The following is a 17,018-nucleotide window of genomic DNA, read 5'->3' as shown; positions in this document are numbered from 1 at the left end:
GGCACTTTTTGGCCAACCCAATATGTCAATTTAACATAAAAACTACCTGTGCCAAAGGATCTTTCTTTTAAACTGCTGACGACGAAATATTATTTGGTGATATTATACATTAAACAATTTTAATCTGCATAAGTAGAGTGACTACCTGATCAGAAATGCCCTTAATAGTTAAGTGATTCATAACTTAATGAAGGCTTAATATCTATACTTAAGGATTAATATATTTAACATAAGCAACAACTGTACTAACTTAAATTTCATGGACAAAAATGAAGACATCTAGTAGGATAGAAATGTCAACCATCCTAAAAGCTAATCTCATGGTTACTCAATGAAATACTGAGTTGGCAAACACCCCTCTTTATCCATTCTCTGAGGGCATATTTAAAAAATTAGGCCTATAAATGTTATCTTCCTAGATATTAATAATAACTGTAAAATTACTTATGTCCATTTTAGTTATTACATGAAATTGTAAACAATTTAAAATAGAACATGTCCTTTTTTGTAGAAGTACTATATTGGTAGTGTTTACAATAACTTTCAACTAATTTTGCTAAATAAATCTAAATTAATAAAACTTGCACAAAAAATTGACAAAATGCACAAATTATCTTTTGGGTTAAAGATTTTGTAAATCTCTCAGGTATTTAATTGTGAACAATATTCATAAAGATGAAATAATATCAAGTGTACAGTACAACTTCACTGCTTTAATAATTTATATGGGAAAATAATTGTTTTAAGAAGAACATGTATAAAGTTGTAAGAAAACATGAAAAATTTCTGTTTCTCGTTGGAAGAAACAAAAAGTAGATATTGATTTTTATTTCTAAGCATTTAATAATTTTAAACGCAGTCTGAAAAACTGTAAAACATATTGGTTACAAACTAGTTTTAAAATATTTTATAAAAGAATTTTCCTTTTCCGCTTACTGTCAAAAATGTTATCAAAGGTCGACCTTAAATTCTTACAAAAGAAACATTACCATGCTAATCATTTTCACATATAGCTATTCTAATAAATTGATTTTATGCAGCAATTAAAATGAAAGCTATTAAGCATGTGTTACTATTATTGCTGGCATTTCAATTGGGGAAACTGAATTTTCTTAATATCTCTGCAAGGGAGGTTGGTGACAGGTTTTTATTACCCTTCATTTTACTAAGAAACTGGTAGATGAGAACAAAATAAATTATTGAAATAACTACCAAGAAGAGGCTTATGTGCCCTATTTTGTTGTGTCTTTAACGATACTGGTATTCTGTTTAAGGGACAGAATTGTAATAACCAGTGAAAATATTTAGAAAAGTAAATCTAAAAAAAATTAGAAAAGCACACTACATAAAATTTCATTGAGTTATAAATTCATCATTAAAATGTACACTATGTTTTTGCAACTACAAAAGCATACTTTGACATTAACAAATTTTAATACAACTACTAATATATCATTAACACTTTTGAAAAGAAAAAAATGTTCTTACCTTTAATCTTATTCATTAAAGATGCCTGCTGAAATAGTCATCATTTGAGATACTCAATTGCTTGGTAGAAGACAGTGAAATTTGCTAAGCTCAAAGTTCTGAGCTAATGACCTGCCATTAGATAATTAGACTTTTCACCTGTGAATTCTTGCAATATTTTTTAATAGAAAAATTTTGTATAGCATTTAAAACAAACACTATTTAAGATTTCAATTTAAACAGAAGGATTGATGGTTATGGATTTCAACAACAACCATTAGAGATCAAGACTGCAAATAATTAAATTTTCTTCTGTATGTAAACCTGCTTTCCCTCTACAGTTCAAAATAAAATAAATGTCCCTACTTGCATTTTTCTGCAGATCACATGACCAATCCAAAGCTACATGTAAAATGAGCATTTTGGTTAAATTACATCATTGCATTCTTTTGAGGTTTCATTCATACTACAAATAAGTGGGGTAGAGGGAAAATGTTCACATTCATTTCAATCAGACCACATTCTTTCCTTCTAATAACATTTAAAAGCCAAAAATTTCAATGCTGATTTTCAAAATGTAATCTTTGCGAATACTTATAAGCAAACTAAAAAGCTGAAAAAAGGTTTACAACAAGCCAGTAGTAAAGTCAACCAGTTCTCAAGACCTTCCAGTTACCCACTCCAGATTAAATTTAGGATAGTAATCATTATACTAATAAATAAGAGTAAAACACCTCGTGCACCATTTCTGACCATTTGTTCTGAGAGGTGTTAACAGATGTGTGGAAAGGACTGATTCACCTAAACATTTACCAGTTTGCACGTACATTAGGTACTGTGCTAAAAGTTGCAGACCAAAGACACAGTCCCTCCTGTGAAGGAGTTTACTGTCAAGGAAATGTATTGAAGCAAATGTTTACAGAATTGTGAAGTGCTAAAAAAGAGACATGTATATTGTGGCTATACAAAGGACTGAGCCACTATGAGGGGGAAAGGTGCAAGGAGGCAGTGAAGATACTACAGTGAACAAGGTTTTGCAGCAAGAGCAGGAGTTAGCAAAGCAGGGAAAGGAGAGACAAGGTGGAGGAAAAGCAAAGAAATATAAAACACAGCAATGATATGATACTGAGTGGTCTCACATGACTAGCAGGTAGGGAACAAGGGAGAGTACTCGAAGATGCAACTGAAGAGATAGCAAGGGCTACTTTAGGAAAGATCTTGATTGTCACGCTAAAGCGTTTGTGCTAAGAACTTTATTCTAAGGTTAATAAGAAAGTATGATAAGATTTGTGTGTCAGAAAGAAAAAAGGCAGTATCAGAAGAGGATAAGCTCCAGACAAGGAGTCCAGATAAGAGACAGTTAATGACTGATAAAAGAACAACAAAGTGTTTTTTTTTCTTTTATCAGAATTATGGGTCCTAGTTTTCGACTCAGAAAAAAAAAATGGTTAGATGCATAAAGTGTCAATGAAAAGGCCGCAGAAATTGGGAAGTCATATGGCATCTCAACTACAAAGAGTTCAAAGTTACTTGCAGTCCTAATGCTTGCTTATGCAGCTGTGATCCCTAGGCAGTACAGGAAGTTTCTGCTCAAAAATAGCGGGAAAAACTTTTGATCACTATTTTTCTTACTTCTAAGTCCCAGAAATTTCTATGTCATTGTATTCACATAATTTTTCTATCATGAAATATTGATTTAACATATTAATAATAAATTTTTGTTATTAAAAAAAAAGAGAGAGTTAATGACTGTCCCAGGTAAAGCAGTAGGAGTATCAAAGAGGAGGAAGGTTTTAGGAGGTTGATAAAGTAAAACCAACAGAATATAGGTACCAATTGGATAAAGGTAAATGAGGAGAGCAAACATGATCCCCTACATGTCCTCCATTCATATAAAAATACTTACCGCTCAGACCTAGTCTTATATAGCTCATCCTTTGGCACAATTCCAACAATCACTTCTAAACCAATAACCTGCAAATCATCAACCAGAACATAACCCCTACATTTTACTATTTTTCAATCAATCAATTCAAAAATATCATAGCATATTTGACTTAGACTTGAGTCCTAAGAGAGTATATTATCCAATTGCCCCTATCTTGTAAATGAGAAAAATCTACAGCCTAAAAATGCTAAAGTAATAAATCCATTAAGCAACAGAACTGGTTCTACTTCAGATTTCCACTGCATTTCCTCACAGCCAAATCCCCTGTTATAAATCAGGCTCCCTTAAATTCATGCCAGGAAAAGTGGAAAAACTTAACTGATCTCTCTGCCTCTTGATGTTTTCCACTCTAAAACATGCTATCATTGCCAAATTAATCTTACTAATAGACCAAGTTATGTCATTTTTGCTGAAGTGTTCTACTGCTCATATATCATAGAAATACTACTCTAAGATTGGGAGGCTAGATTCTGGTCCCAATGCTACCACTGTATCAGTTGTTGCCTTTTCTCCTGGGGAAACAAAGGGTCTTCACATTGAAGCTCAGGCCCATCCAGCTACTCATACTTTATGTAGTAAAATAGGAAAGTACATTTGGAACCACAAGCACAACCAGGGAAGCAATATAGTACTTCTTAGTTTAGTCTCTGAAAACAGACTACCATAATTTAAATTGAGGGTCTTAACAGCTATGTGACCTTGGGCAAATGACTTATCTGTACCTCAGTTGTCTCATCCCTAAAACTGGGACAAGAACAGTGCATATCGCATTAGTTTGTCAGAATTAAATGAGTGGATAAATGTAAAACATTTAGTGTATGTACTCAATAATTGTTAGCTCTTATTACTGCCATGGGTTAGAATCAGGAATCTAATCTTACTGTCTAGAATTTACTTAAGTGTGTCACACAGGCTCTTAAAGCTTTTTACCTCAATATCTTTAATGTTTTGAGATTTTTCTGCCATACCTCCCCCATTCTCAAACAAAATACATTAGGTATTAGTTTTGATTGCTGGGCAATTTACCCTAGTACGAAATAATCTACCCACTTCTGAAGATGTGGGTATAATTTGGTCATCAGGGAAGATAAGAGTAAAAAATCATTCTAAATGGACACAGGAAAGAACTAGGTAAAGACAAAGAGAAACAAAATATTTATGTGTAAAAACATGAAGCAAAAAATAAGACCATAAGTAGAGGCAGAAGATTCTAATGCCAGACTCGGGCTATAATTTTGGTATTTTGTTTTTTTATTTTGTTGGCAATATTGAATTAAGCCCTGAATACTTAATTTATAATGTATTCGCAAACTACCCTCAGAATCGGGAGACTGAAAAAATGGTAGTAACCTCAGAAACACTGGCAGAAGTTGGTACCATTTGCCCTAAATGAAGGACTATACTAAAGTTTCATTTATCTTTCCCTTTCAATGGGTTTCCCATTACTTCCTGCTCACCAGCTATCAAAGGCAGAAGTCCAAAATGCCAGAAACCACTGTATTTTGATGCACAGTTCCTACTTGCTAACTTACAATTACATACCAGGGGCAAATGTATTGCATCCACTTTGAAAAGGAAAAACTATTTTACAGTTACTAAAGATTTGGTTTGAGGCAGTAATGAGACAGTAATGCCCGTGGTAGGATAAGAGAATCTAAGGACATGATACCCCATTACCTCCAATCCCAGTTACATTTCAAAAGGTTAGAGAAAGAAACAAACCCAAAATAAATTCTGTGTGTCTCACAGATGAGATCAGTTTTTTTTTCTGCTAAACCAAATATATGAAATGAAGACACTCTGACAATTTTGAACATTTAAGACTCTAATAACTTGGATTATGACCAGAGTCAATAATTCCTCCAAATAAGTTCAGAACTTCACAGGAAAATAATGGAGTGATTCTTCACATATTCTTCAATGGAAATAGAGTTAGTAGAAGTAAACATTTTTAACAGAAATATTATTTTCAAATATAAAACATTTTTTAAAGGTTGCCATTCTGCTCTCAAAAGAGCTTACTTTCTGCTTGCATTTATGAAAGCTAATTAATGACTTATTGGTTTAGTTTAGAGTGGTATAATAAAGTGGTATTTCTCTTTGGACCAAGTCCAGATTCTGTTCTGGTGTAGCATTTCACAAAAATCACATAATCTAATATATACATGGTATTAGGGGTTTAACTAATTATGAAATCAGTTTACTGTGTGGCCCTGTGAAGATGTAGATTCAGTGTCTCCATTTCCGACTGCCTATTCTGTAATTACCCTGGTGGCATGAACTATGTCTCATTCATGTTTCCATTTCCAGCACTTGACAAAGAGTCTTGCATACAGAAGGCAGGGAATCAATGTTTGTTGTCAATGAATATGTGGAAGGGTTATCTATATTATACTATGAAAGAGCCATGTAGTTAGCACTGGTGCTAAGTATAAAGTTCAGTAGCCAGAAATACAACAGAGGAATTCACAGCTTCAAGGAGAGTCAGTTTTACATTTTCATTTTTTTTCCTAGTACTCCTTAAATTAGGGGAATTTAATAAAATATAAAAGACATTTTTATCTATATAACACGTTTTACATCTCTTTTAAATCTTCAAAACAATCATGTAAAGATTATTTACAGATGAATAAACTGAAGTAACTTGAACATAAAGTGAGAGAGCTGGGTTTTGAACTCTGATATTTTGACTCCAGTCAGTGCCCTTACATTACACTTTGCTTAGAACAAAATTGGAAGTCATTGAGAGAACTAAATCAACTTTTAAAATCACTTCAAACTGTGGCTTTTAGAACATTTGATTCAGTCAATAAATAGACATCTTTCAATAAGTAGACAGGTTTTCCAAGCTTGAGTTATTATAGATTTACTATGGATTCTTATGCTCTTAAGACTGCTAGAGAGAAATACCTATTCTCAACTTTTTGTCAAGAAAACAAACCTTATAAAATTTAAAACTTTACTTCCATTCTATGTAATAATTAATCTATCCAGGTAGATATACAGAAGAAAATGGAGAAAGGGGAAAAAAAGGGAGAAACATGATAGAAAAGAGCAATTCCATGACTGAGTTACAATCTAATATCTGAGAAAAGCAGATTAAAAAAAAATCATCTCAAAGGTCTACAAAAGAAAACAGCCACTTTACTAGCACAATTACACATTTTTCGTAAGTTTAGTAGTATTAGATAAGTAGCCGACTGGAAATGAATGCCTGGCAATAATTAATAAAAGGTTTTCTTTAAAAAAGAAATTCTGTAAGCTAAAAAAAAGTTTTCCTCCTAAGCAGAGAGGATTATGTACCAGTTTTCAACAAGGGTGTTTGTTGTTTCACAGTCTTTAGATAGGAAAAGTCAGAACTACAATCAAATTCTGACATTTGAGAATTATATGAGGTGCAGTTGAACACTGTAATAAAATGCCGTCCATCCAGCAGTTTGGAGGAATATACTCCAAGAACTATGAGCCAAAATTACAAATAACTGCAGTACAGTTAGTACAGTTAGTGGATTGCCACTAAAACTCTCAATGATGAGAAGATTCCACTGATATGTAGTTCCCAGGGTCTCCTGTAAGTAGCAGCAGTAATAACAGTACTAACAGCAGTAACAGCTGGAGCAGCAGCAGGAACAGCAGTAATTGGTAGCAATATTAGCAGCAGCAGCAGCTAGAGCAACAATGGCACCAACAACATTCATTTATTGAATGATTATTTTTTGTCAGGCCAGTGCCAAATAATTTTAATTAATTATTTAAATAATTTGAATTATTTAAATTAATAATTTAACATCCACAGATTATCTCTATTTCTTATAGCCACCCTGCAAAAAATTATTACATACCTTTCACTAATGAGGAAGATAAGGTGAAGTAATTTTCACAAGGCTATAGAGCTGGTTAGATATACAACCAGGATTTAAACCTGGACTGCCTTATTTTAAAGCTGTACTCCTTTCCCAACACTACACTTCACAGAAGTAAGGATAAAGATACTTTTCAGTGTGGAGGATTAAAAACAGTAGATTCCTACATTTCAGTAAATGATATAGAAAAAGAGATCACAGTAGCTTCTCCACGTTTGTAGAAGAACGTATGGTCTTCCAGGTGGGCAAATACCAGTGACTAGAGTGAGGCCGTAGAAGGATCTCAAAATCAGAGATGTGGGCGGAAAGATGAGATGAACCACAGTGTGGTCAGTATAATTTAGAGGAAAAAATGATTTATACTATTTTTAAAGACAGAAATTACTAAAATGAACCTAGGATTCATAACTATTCCCTAAAACTACAAGTTTATTGAGCTTCAGACACCAAAAATCTAATTTTATGACTAATACATGCTTCAAACAATTAGCTCTTAAGAAAGATTTACTGGGTTAGGAAAAGAAAGTTAACATAAATGATTTGTGAAAATGGTATGAGATGGTTAGAATGAAAAGCAGGCTGAAGATTAGGATAATTCTATCTGAATAAAATGCACACAGAAGTAAAATTATGAAAAGTAATGAGTAACAATGATAACTTTACAGTTACACAGTGCTTCCTATGTGACAATCACTTTCTAAGTACTATATACGTATACTAACTCATTTAATTCCCTCTACACTTTATGAACAGGTACTGTTGTTTACATGCATTTTACAAATGAGGAATGAGGCAGAAGTCTGTAACCTACCCAAAGTCACACATGTTCTAGTAAACAGCAGGGTAGGAACTCCAAACTAGGCAATCAACTGCAGAGCCTACGCTCTTTAACCACTACACCACACTGTACCTTTAAGGGTCTGAGAGGGTTTAAAATGAAGCTGGCTTTCAAATCACCTAATCTTAGTATCAAAGAAGTTCTCCTGAAGCTGTTTAAGTAGGAAGTAAAACTTTACTATATAAGAAATTCCTTAACAGATAATAAAAGACTGAAAATAGTCTCAAGAAAAATATGTAAGCGGGTAGATTGATAAGCTAAGCATAAGGAGTTAGAGAAGCTAGAAACAGATAATGAGAGATTCTTAAGCTTCTTAGTGTGAAATCATGTAAAGTAACCATACTCTCCAACAAAAATATCTCTTGCTGCTATAATCAGAGGCAGAATAAACTAATAACTGGTCTGTCCCTGTTATGCACTTATTAGATTTTACAAACATAATAATGAGGACATCATTTTTCTGATATAATTTCTAAAAATATAAAAATGTACATTGCTAGTCTCTAGTTACAAACACTATCTTACAAATGATTCAGAAACATAAATGAAATGTCTAGGAATCCATCTTAGGCAAAACTACACAACTACTTTTTATTTCCCAGTTCATAAAATTTGAAGGATTACTCCAGATCAGTATTCTACACACTATTCCATGGAGATTAAGAAGTGAATAAGTATTCAAAGAAAAAAATTCTAAGGTCAAATAAATATTCTCTTAGACATTCACAAGTCACATACAGCACGAAAAAGCCCATATCAAAGAATCCATTTAACTTTAACTTGCATTGCCTAAATTTATTTGACCACGGAAACTTTTCCCCCCAACTTATAAATTATGGACATTAGTTGTACAGTACAGAACCTGGGAAAAAATGACCTACTTACCTTCTTTAATAGAAGTATAAGAGAACTACTTTTATAAAAGCCTATGAAAGAGTTAAATGTGCTGAGAAATAATGTGAACATTTAATTTTCTCAAGGTCAAAGAGTCCCTGTTTCTGCTACTGGGAATAGGATACGTGGCATTCTAAATTTATCTTGTCATAAGAACAAATTATGACAATGTAAGTATAACCAATATTGAATAATAGAATCTCAGAAGTCTAGAACAAGTCAGCACTCACATTTTACAAATAGGGTAACTGAGGCTCCAAGAACACTGCCACTCCCCTGGTTTTCTTTCTATACCATCGGCCACTCCTCAGTTTCCTTTGCCAATTCCTTCTCATCTCCCTGACCTTTTATTGTCAGATTCCCCAGAGCTCAGCCTGTGGACCCTGTCCTTTCTCTCTCTCTACTGTATCCTTTGGTGATCTCATATAGTCCCATGAGTTTTTTTCACTGAATTTTAAATTTTGGTATAATTGTATATTCACATGCAGTTATAAGAAATAACACAGAGAGATTCCATATTCCCTTTGTCCAGTTTCCCCAATGATAACATCTTATAATATAAAATAACAGTAAAAAATTATAGCACAAAAGCATAAGCAGGATGTTGACAGTGATACATATACCAACCTTACTCAGTTTTCCCCAGTTTTACTTGTATTTATTCCCATGACATTAAATGATATTTACAGCTTAGAACACCCCCCTAAATTCATACAGGTGAATGCTTATGACATCTCAACTTGCATATCTAACAGATATCACAAACTAAAATATGTCCCAAATCACAGTCATCATCTTCCCTCCCAAATCTATTACTTCTAGTCTTCCCTATCTCAGTCAATATCAATGCCATCTTTCCGGTTGCTCACACTAATAACTGGAATCATCCTCAAAACTTTCTTTCTTCTGCACTTCACATATAAACCATCAACGAATTCAAAACATGTCCCAAATCAAAACTCTTTATCACCTAAACTGCTAGCAGCCTAGCCTAAATCCCCACCATCTCATACCTGGATTATTACAATAACCTCCTAATTAATCTCCCTGATTTTGTCCTTGGTCTTCTACAGCTTATTCCGAAGACAGCAGCTATGGTAATATAGACACACTTCTGTATTTAAAGGTTTTCGTTGATTGTGGGTTTTATTGAGGTATAAAACACTCCTCTATTCAAAATGCTCTAATAGCTACTTATCTCATAGTAAAAGGCAAATTCCTTACAATGGTCCATAACGTCCTATACACATGGCCCACATTACCTTGCAAGCCCCAACTCCTACTATTCTCCCTCTTAATCACTTATTTGCAGCCAGACCAGTCTCCATGCAGTTCTTCTTTCAGGTCTTTACTCAAATGTCATTTCTCTGTGAGACCTTCCCTGACTACCAAATTTTAAATGGCAGCCTCCAAACTCCCACCCAGTACTTCTTATCCCCCTTCCCTATGTTATTTTTCTCCATAGTATTGACGACTATCTAACATATTATATACTTTATTTACTTTATATTGTCTGTCCTTCACCACTAAAATGTTCGTTCTGTGAGGGCAGAGATTTCAGTCCATTTTTCTAGCACTTAGAAGGGTGCCAGGCACAAAGCAGATGTTCAAGAAATATTTGCTGAATAAACAAATGAGGCCCAAAGAGGTGAGGAGTTATGCCAAAATATCATAAAAATGGCAAGAATCCAAGTCTCTGTAGTTTAGCAGTCATTTTTTCTCAAAAGAGCGATGGACTTAAACTGAACCAATCTCATTTTTTTTTCAGTGGTAACCAAAAGCACACATGCATGAAATGGCAATTTCTGATCAGGTGAATAAACTATTTAGAATAACCTGATGGCAAGGAGGGTCATTAGCACAAAATTAAAATATGACCAACTGCCTATAATCAACAAATTTTGTACTAGCTGCCTTAGGTGTTTTATTTAAATTATTTTTTTAAAAAGGAAGTTATAGGTGATAGAACTTTAGGAGTTTAAACTTTAAGAAAATGAACTTGATAATACTATAAAACAGAGTCCTATGGAAGAACACAAAGCAGTACTCCTACATTGCTATATCAAGAATACAATTTCTCATATTTTTAAACTATAGCCAAGGTAGAGCAAATATCTATAAATGAAAAAGGAACTTATGTTAAAAATGTAAAGAAGTTGTTTCTGGACAAAATTTTTAAATTAAAAAAAAAAACTGGGTAGAAAGAGGGTGAATGACAAAACTTCCTAGAGACAGATAAGGAAATAAAGTCTAGCATAACACCAAATTCACCTACTGAGAGACAAGCTACTTCCAGAGCTTTTGAAAAATTATTCATTTACCGTAGAAATTAGTTTGGAAATTTAAAACTAATGGGTTCAAATTTTTTTATTATTACTTACAAGAAGCACATTACATAATAAGTAGTCATCTATACTGGCTTTAAATCTGTTTCAAAGTAAAACTGAGCAAGTTCTGACTTCAGAGTAAAAAAACATGACTGAGTCATATTTCCAGAGCCTGCCTAACCCTTATGGCAACTAAGATCACAAAAGGTATTTTACATGTCATTAAAATTCAATAAGTTGGTAGAGTATAAACAGTGACCTTTCAATTGTGCCAGAGGAAAAAAAGCAAGATGCACTAAGTAGATACAGCTCTCAGTGTGCAGGCCAAATAATAGGGCTTCCATGAAACAATAAAGGCAATGCTCCTGTTTATGTGATTAAATCTACAGCTTTCATATGAAATTCTTTATTAGTAAATAATTCCTGAGGCACTTAAACAACAGAATTTTTATTAAAACAAAATAATAGCATCAAAACTGTTTATTAGAGCTATAGTCAATGTAACTAAAATAAACAAATGTCAACTTTAAAAAATATATATATGTGGAAATATGTTTTATATATGATAGAAACAAGTGCATTATTGGCCCTTATATTTTTTTAATGTTACCACTACCCAAAGGAACTATTAATAGCTAAGTAGGTATTATGTATTAGATGTACAAATATGCAACTTTAAAACTTGTTTTACTGTATAAAAAAATAAAACTAAATTTTTAAAAAACCTTGTTTTAAGGTCTCCAAGAATAGGTTTTGTCAATTCTTTACACCTTAGAACTCACAATTATTAAGATAATATTAATAATAATAATCCCAAAATAAGAATGGATATAATCATGTCTAACGGTCTGAACAACAGCCAAATTAAAAAGCTATAAATAAGCAGCTATAGGAAATCTGTAGAGAATTCTAGGGAATATCTTGGAATTCTTAACAAAATAAAGCAAACACTAAACAACAGTTTTAAAGAAAAGAATATAAAAATAGACATCAATACATTTGGAGAACATAAAACCAAGCTATCAAAATTAAACTAAATTTTTTAAAAATAAAAAATCTGATAATTGATGCTGTTAAAAAACTATGAAGTTACTCCTGGGTAATACATTTTAAATAACAGTAAAAATAAGTGAAATTTTGGAACATAATTGTAGGGACCTGTTGTTCCAAGGATATGAAAAATAACCATTTCCTAATAACCAGAGCTTTTGTATTCCTTGGATGCATTCATGCTAGAGGAAGATTAAAGGGAAGCAGCCAAAATGACTAAACTTCAACTGGGACACTGAAGCACAGATTTGATTTTCTTGGCCAGAAGTGACCCACGAGCTTAAGATCAAGAGCCAAAGCCCCCAGTGGGAAGCTGTGCTCTATTTGGTGGGCCTTGATACCATCTCTGGCTATATCAGCATCAGCCTCATGGAAGGCCAGCCATGAGAGAAGGGAGTCTCCCCAAGATCTGATTTCCTGAGACCACAACCTAGAGCAGGTCCCACAGTCAAATTAGTCACATTCCTTGGAAAGAGAGAACAGGCATCAGTTGTGTCCATCGAAGGGGGACACTGTCCAGGTGTACCCTGAACATTTTTTGAAATCTCTGGGCTGCTTCTCCATCTGAAAAATAAGAAAAATAGCACAATGACAGACAACGAATGAGGAAAAAGACAATCATCTGGCCTAAAAAACTTAAGACTTATAAGAAATTAAGAAAGCAGACAAAACAGACAAAAAGACAAACAGCCATATCATTTGGAACATATTATTCTGAAATCAAGTACAGCAGAGAAAAACACAAATTATTTTAAGCAAAGTAAGAAATGACCACAGCAACAAAAGTTATTTTTGGAGAGAGCCAACTGGAGAAAAAAAAACGTATGTTAAGATATGTCAACCTGACACAAAGATAAGGTGGAATAAGAATCTAGTCCCATTTGAAGCTGAAAAGAGCTGAATAATGAGAGCTAGTGTCATGAACTTGGCTGCTTAACTGCCTTTGTGTAAGAAAACATCTCAGAACTTTGAACTTAGGAAATTCCAACTTGTCTTGCACCAGGTCACGAGCTCCATAGAGCAGGAACCTATTTCAACAAGCAGCTTTAAAAAAAAAAACAAAAAAAAAACAAAATACTTTAATATTCTTCATTTCTGTTAATGATACATTTAAAAATGCAATAGTGCTAAAATCCATCAAAGTAAAATGCACTGAATAAAAATTACACTTACTCAGAAAGATGTTCAGAAGTTGGGATACAAACAGAAACTGAAATTAGAAGAAAAGTATTATATTTAAAACAGCATATGAAATATGATGAGTGAGAAAAACGATTTAGTAAAGAGCACATACTGTGGCTGACCAATAATACCGGAATAAATATCAAAAATCCAAAGTAAAACAATTTTATATACGTACCTTTCTCTATTACAACTTGACAAGCATGAGTTTCATGTTGACTTAAGTGTGTAGCCATATTATCTAAGCCAGAAACATCAGTTAGGAAATCACAATTAAGGCACACTAGAGTAATGCCCCTATAAAAAACAAAGCAAATAGTATAAAAGAAAATGTTTTTATCTTTTATGAAAATCCACACACCAGTTCAATGAATACTTTTCTGTGATTTGCTTTTTGTGTCATAACTGTCATTCCAATTTTTGTTATATAAACTTGATATAACTGAAATGATTCTCTAGAAAATGTCATAGTCATATTCAAATTATACTACCATTTATATACAGAAAGTATTTTTGCTTTATAAACTTTTCTCTCTCATAACAGTTACTGAAAACTAAGAGTCAAGAGACCTACAGTCCAGTCTTGGCTCCACTAACAACATGGGTCACTTTGACAAATCACAGTCTATTTGTGCCTATGCCCATCTGCAAAACAAGAGTTCAGTATATATAAATGTACAATATATACATTAGTCAGTGTATATTTACTAAGGCTGTCGTTACACATACTGTACTACTAGTGTACTGTATTATGAATACAATGACGACCAAAAAATACAGTCTGTGCTCTAATGGAACATTTATCTAGTGTTTTCTAGGTGAGGAAAAAATTAGAAATGTGAACGCTTTAAAAATAGATCATTGTCGTAGCTGCTATCGTTGTATACTATGTGTTAAAGATTTTCCTATATATTATTTAGTTTATTCTCACCACAAGCATCCAAGGTTGGTATTATTCTCATATAACACTGAATTAACTGAAGTAGCTAATTCACTATTGAAGTCCAAAGTCTGAGTTCCTCAGCATCCCAGTACTCTGAACTGGCCCAGTTGCCTGGACCTAAACTACTTGTTCCCTTAAGAAAACTTCACTGAGTACTGTAGTTCTTAAATATGTAATGATTACAAATTTTCAAAAAGGTTAGAAAGCAATTCCCATAGTCATCAATACATTTTTTTTGAATTCACAAATAGTTTTTATGCTTATTGGATCAAACTGTGCAGCATTTGCTATTTGAAGTATTTAAACATAATTGGCGTATTATAGTATGTAAAATTGGTCTTAAGACTCTAATTTAAAATGTGTTTAAACTTTTAGCTTTGAGTTTTATTTTAAAATATTAAGCCTGCAAAAATATGTGAATGTTTCAGAGAACTTAGAAAGCCACTGTGTTTAATTTATTATGTTTATTAGAGTTAAGCACTTGGGAGCTTGGGGTCAAGCATCTGAAGAGCTGTTTAAAAGAAAATCAAATATATTAAATGTATAAATGATGTTACATTGTTTAAAAGTAACTGAAGTGTAAATGAGACTTTAAAATAAAAAATTCTAGTCTGTTCAGCTTAAATGAACTTTATCAAACATTATTTAAAGGCCCGCTTGAAAGTGATTTTTTTAAATAAATCTATTTATTTATTATGGGTGCGTCGGGTCTTCGTTGCTGCACGTGGGCTTTCTCTAGTTGTGGTGAGTGGGGGTTACTCTTCCTTGCAGTGCGTGGGCTTCTCATTGTGGTGGCTTCTCCTGTGTGGAGCACTGGCTCTAGGCGCACGGGCTCAATAGTTGTGGCTCACAGGCTCTAGAGCTCAGGCTCAGTAGTTGTGGCACACGGGCTTAGTTGCTCCGCGGCATGTGGGATCTTCCTGGACCAGGGCTCAAACCCGTGTCCCCTGCCTTGGCAGGCGGATTCTTAACCACTGCACTATCAGGGAAGTCCCAAAAGTGATTATTAAATGTACTAGATTTCTAAATGGAATATTTTTAAGCTTAAGGAAAGTTAAGATTTAAATACTTAAATTTAATAATTACAGTCTTTTTCTATTAACAAACTGCCCTCAACAGACACTAAAAGTAGTCTCAATGGTAAGTAGCTAAATGCCTATTCCACTCGACATAGTTAATTGGACCAGGGATGGAATGTCTAACTCAAGCCTTCTCTGAACAGGGATTTGTAATTGGGATATATAATCACATTTCTTGATCTGGGAAAATGTGGGAAGCTAGGAATACTATGTTTGGGTCATCAACAGAGAAAGCTGGTCTACACAGAGAAAGGAGAATGGAACTCATGTCCAGAGAAAATAACAGACAAAATCATCCTGCTTCAGCAGGTCAGACTAGAAAGAAGCCGTTTTAGTAACTGATGGCTTTCTGTTTCCCACGTATGTTCTGGCTGTATCTCTTCCTTCTAGGGGTCCATGAGGGTCTTTGGAATCCTGCTAATAAATTATTTTTGCTTAGGTGGAAAAAAAATAGATCATGTAATGTTATCATTGTTATTGTCAGTTTATTAATAAAGCATAAATACATTTCTGAAGTTCATCACATACGTTAAAATTTTAAATGTTTTACCAATATACAAATACAAACAAATAACATACCTTAGATTGATTTCTCCCCTAAAGCTCTAGTCTAACAGTCTGCTGTATATTTTCCCCTAGATGTCATACTGGCACATAAAAAACTGACCTTCATAAAACTAAAATCATGTACTTCCTTCCCAAATTAACTTATCCTGACTGGCCTTTCTTATGATGCCATTTCCTCTGAAAATAAAGCTCAACCTATAGTTATCTCTGTCTCTTCTTCCTTAAACAGTCAGTATGTCAAGCATTTTATATCAACAATTTATTGAGTACTTATTCTGTGCTAGTCAAACAATTTTAGACATACCATCTCATCTAAATCTAAACAACCCATAAAAGGTAGACGCTATAATTTATCACCTTTTTAATAGAGGATGGAGTTAGCTTAGTAATGTACCAAGGACACAGAGCTGGTAAAGGTCAAGATCAGGTTTGAAATCAAGTACTTTCATTCCAGAGCCCAGTTTCTTAAAGATGAAATAATACTATCTCACCATTCTAACCCAAGTCCTTACTAGATTATTCATAACTACCACAAAAGTCCTAATCAATAGGATTCACGCATCTATAATTCACCCTATTGTTAAAGGTGAGAAGAAATTCAACCTTCCTTCAGTTTCATTCAATTCTATATAAAACATCAAAGGTTGTCCAGTGCCCTCCAAAATAAGTCCAAACTCCTTAGCCTTATTTTCAACGCTTTTACAATCTGGCTCTAAGCTCAAAACTATTGCCCCCAATTTCAATATTACCACTATAACTTCAATGCTCCATTCATTTACTACTACCATTCCCCCTCTGTACGCCTTCAACTTTTTCATTTCTGCACCTCTATTCATGTTATTCCAACTCAAATGCACCTG

At 33.5% G+C, this 17,018-nt stretch overlaps 1 protein-coding gene across 12 annotated transcripts in view; it reads right to left on the bottom strand.

Annotated features, from left to right (window-relative positions):
• ZNF280D (zinc finger protein 280D) overlaps positions 1–17,018 on the bottom strand; it is a 125,550-nt gene that overhangs the window by 31,552 nt on the left and 76,980 nt on the right. For 10 of the 12 annotated variants that reach the window (XR_013827367.1, XR_013827368.1, XR_013827369.1 and 7 more), the window contains 2 exons: positions 13,748–13,866; positions 13,561–13,597 (listed from right to left, as the gene is read on the bottom strand). Coding sequence is in view for 2 of the 12 variants with exons in the window: in XM_079915171.1 (XP_079771297.1) it covers positions 13,561–13,597; positions 13,748–13,866 (156 nt within the window). In the remaining 10 variants the exon portion in view is untranslated. Of the gene's footprint in view, positions 1–1,488; positions 12,952–12,976; positions 13,432–13,560; positions 13,598–13,747; positions 13,867–17,018 lie in introns of those variants that run through there. The other 2 variants (XR_013827374.1, XM_079915170.1) reach the window with 2 other exon arrangements.

Source organism: Stenella coeruleoalba (assembly GCF_951394435.1).
Source record: "Stenella coeruleoalba genome assembly, chromosome: 2".
Taxonomy (NCBI): Eukaryota; Metazoa; Chordata; class Mammalia; order Artiodactyla; family Delphinidae; genus Stenella; species Stenella coeruleoalba.
The sequence above is the reverse complement of the archived record's forward strand: the minus strand, read 5'-3'. Positions and strand labels throughout refer to the sequence as shown.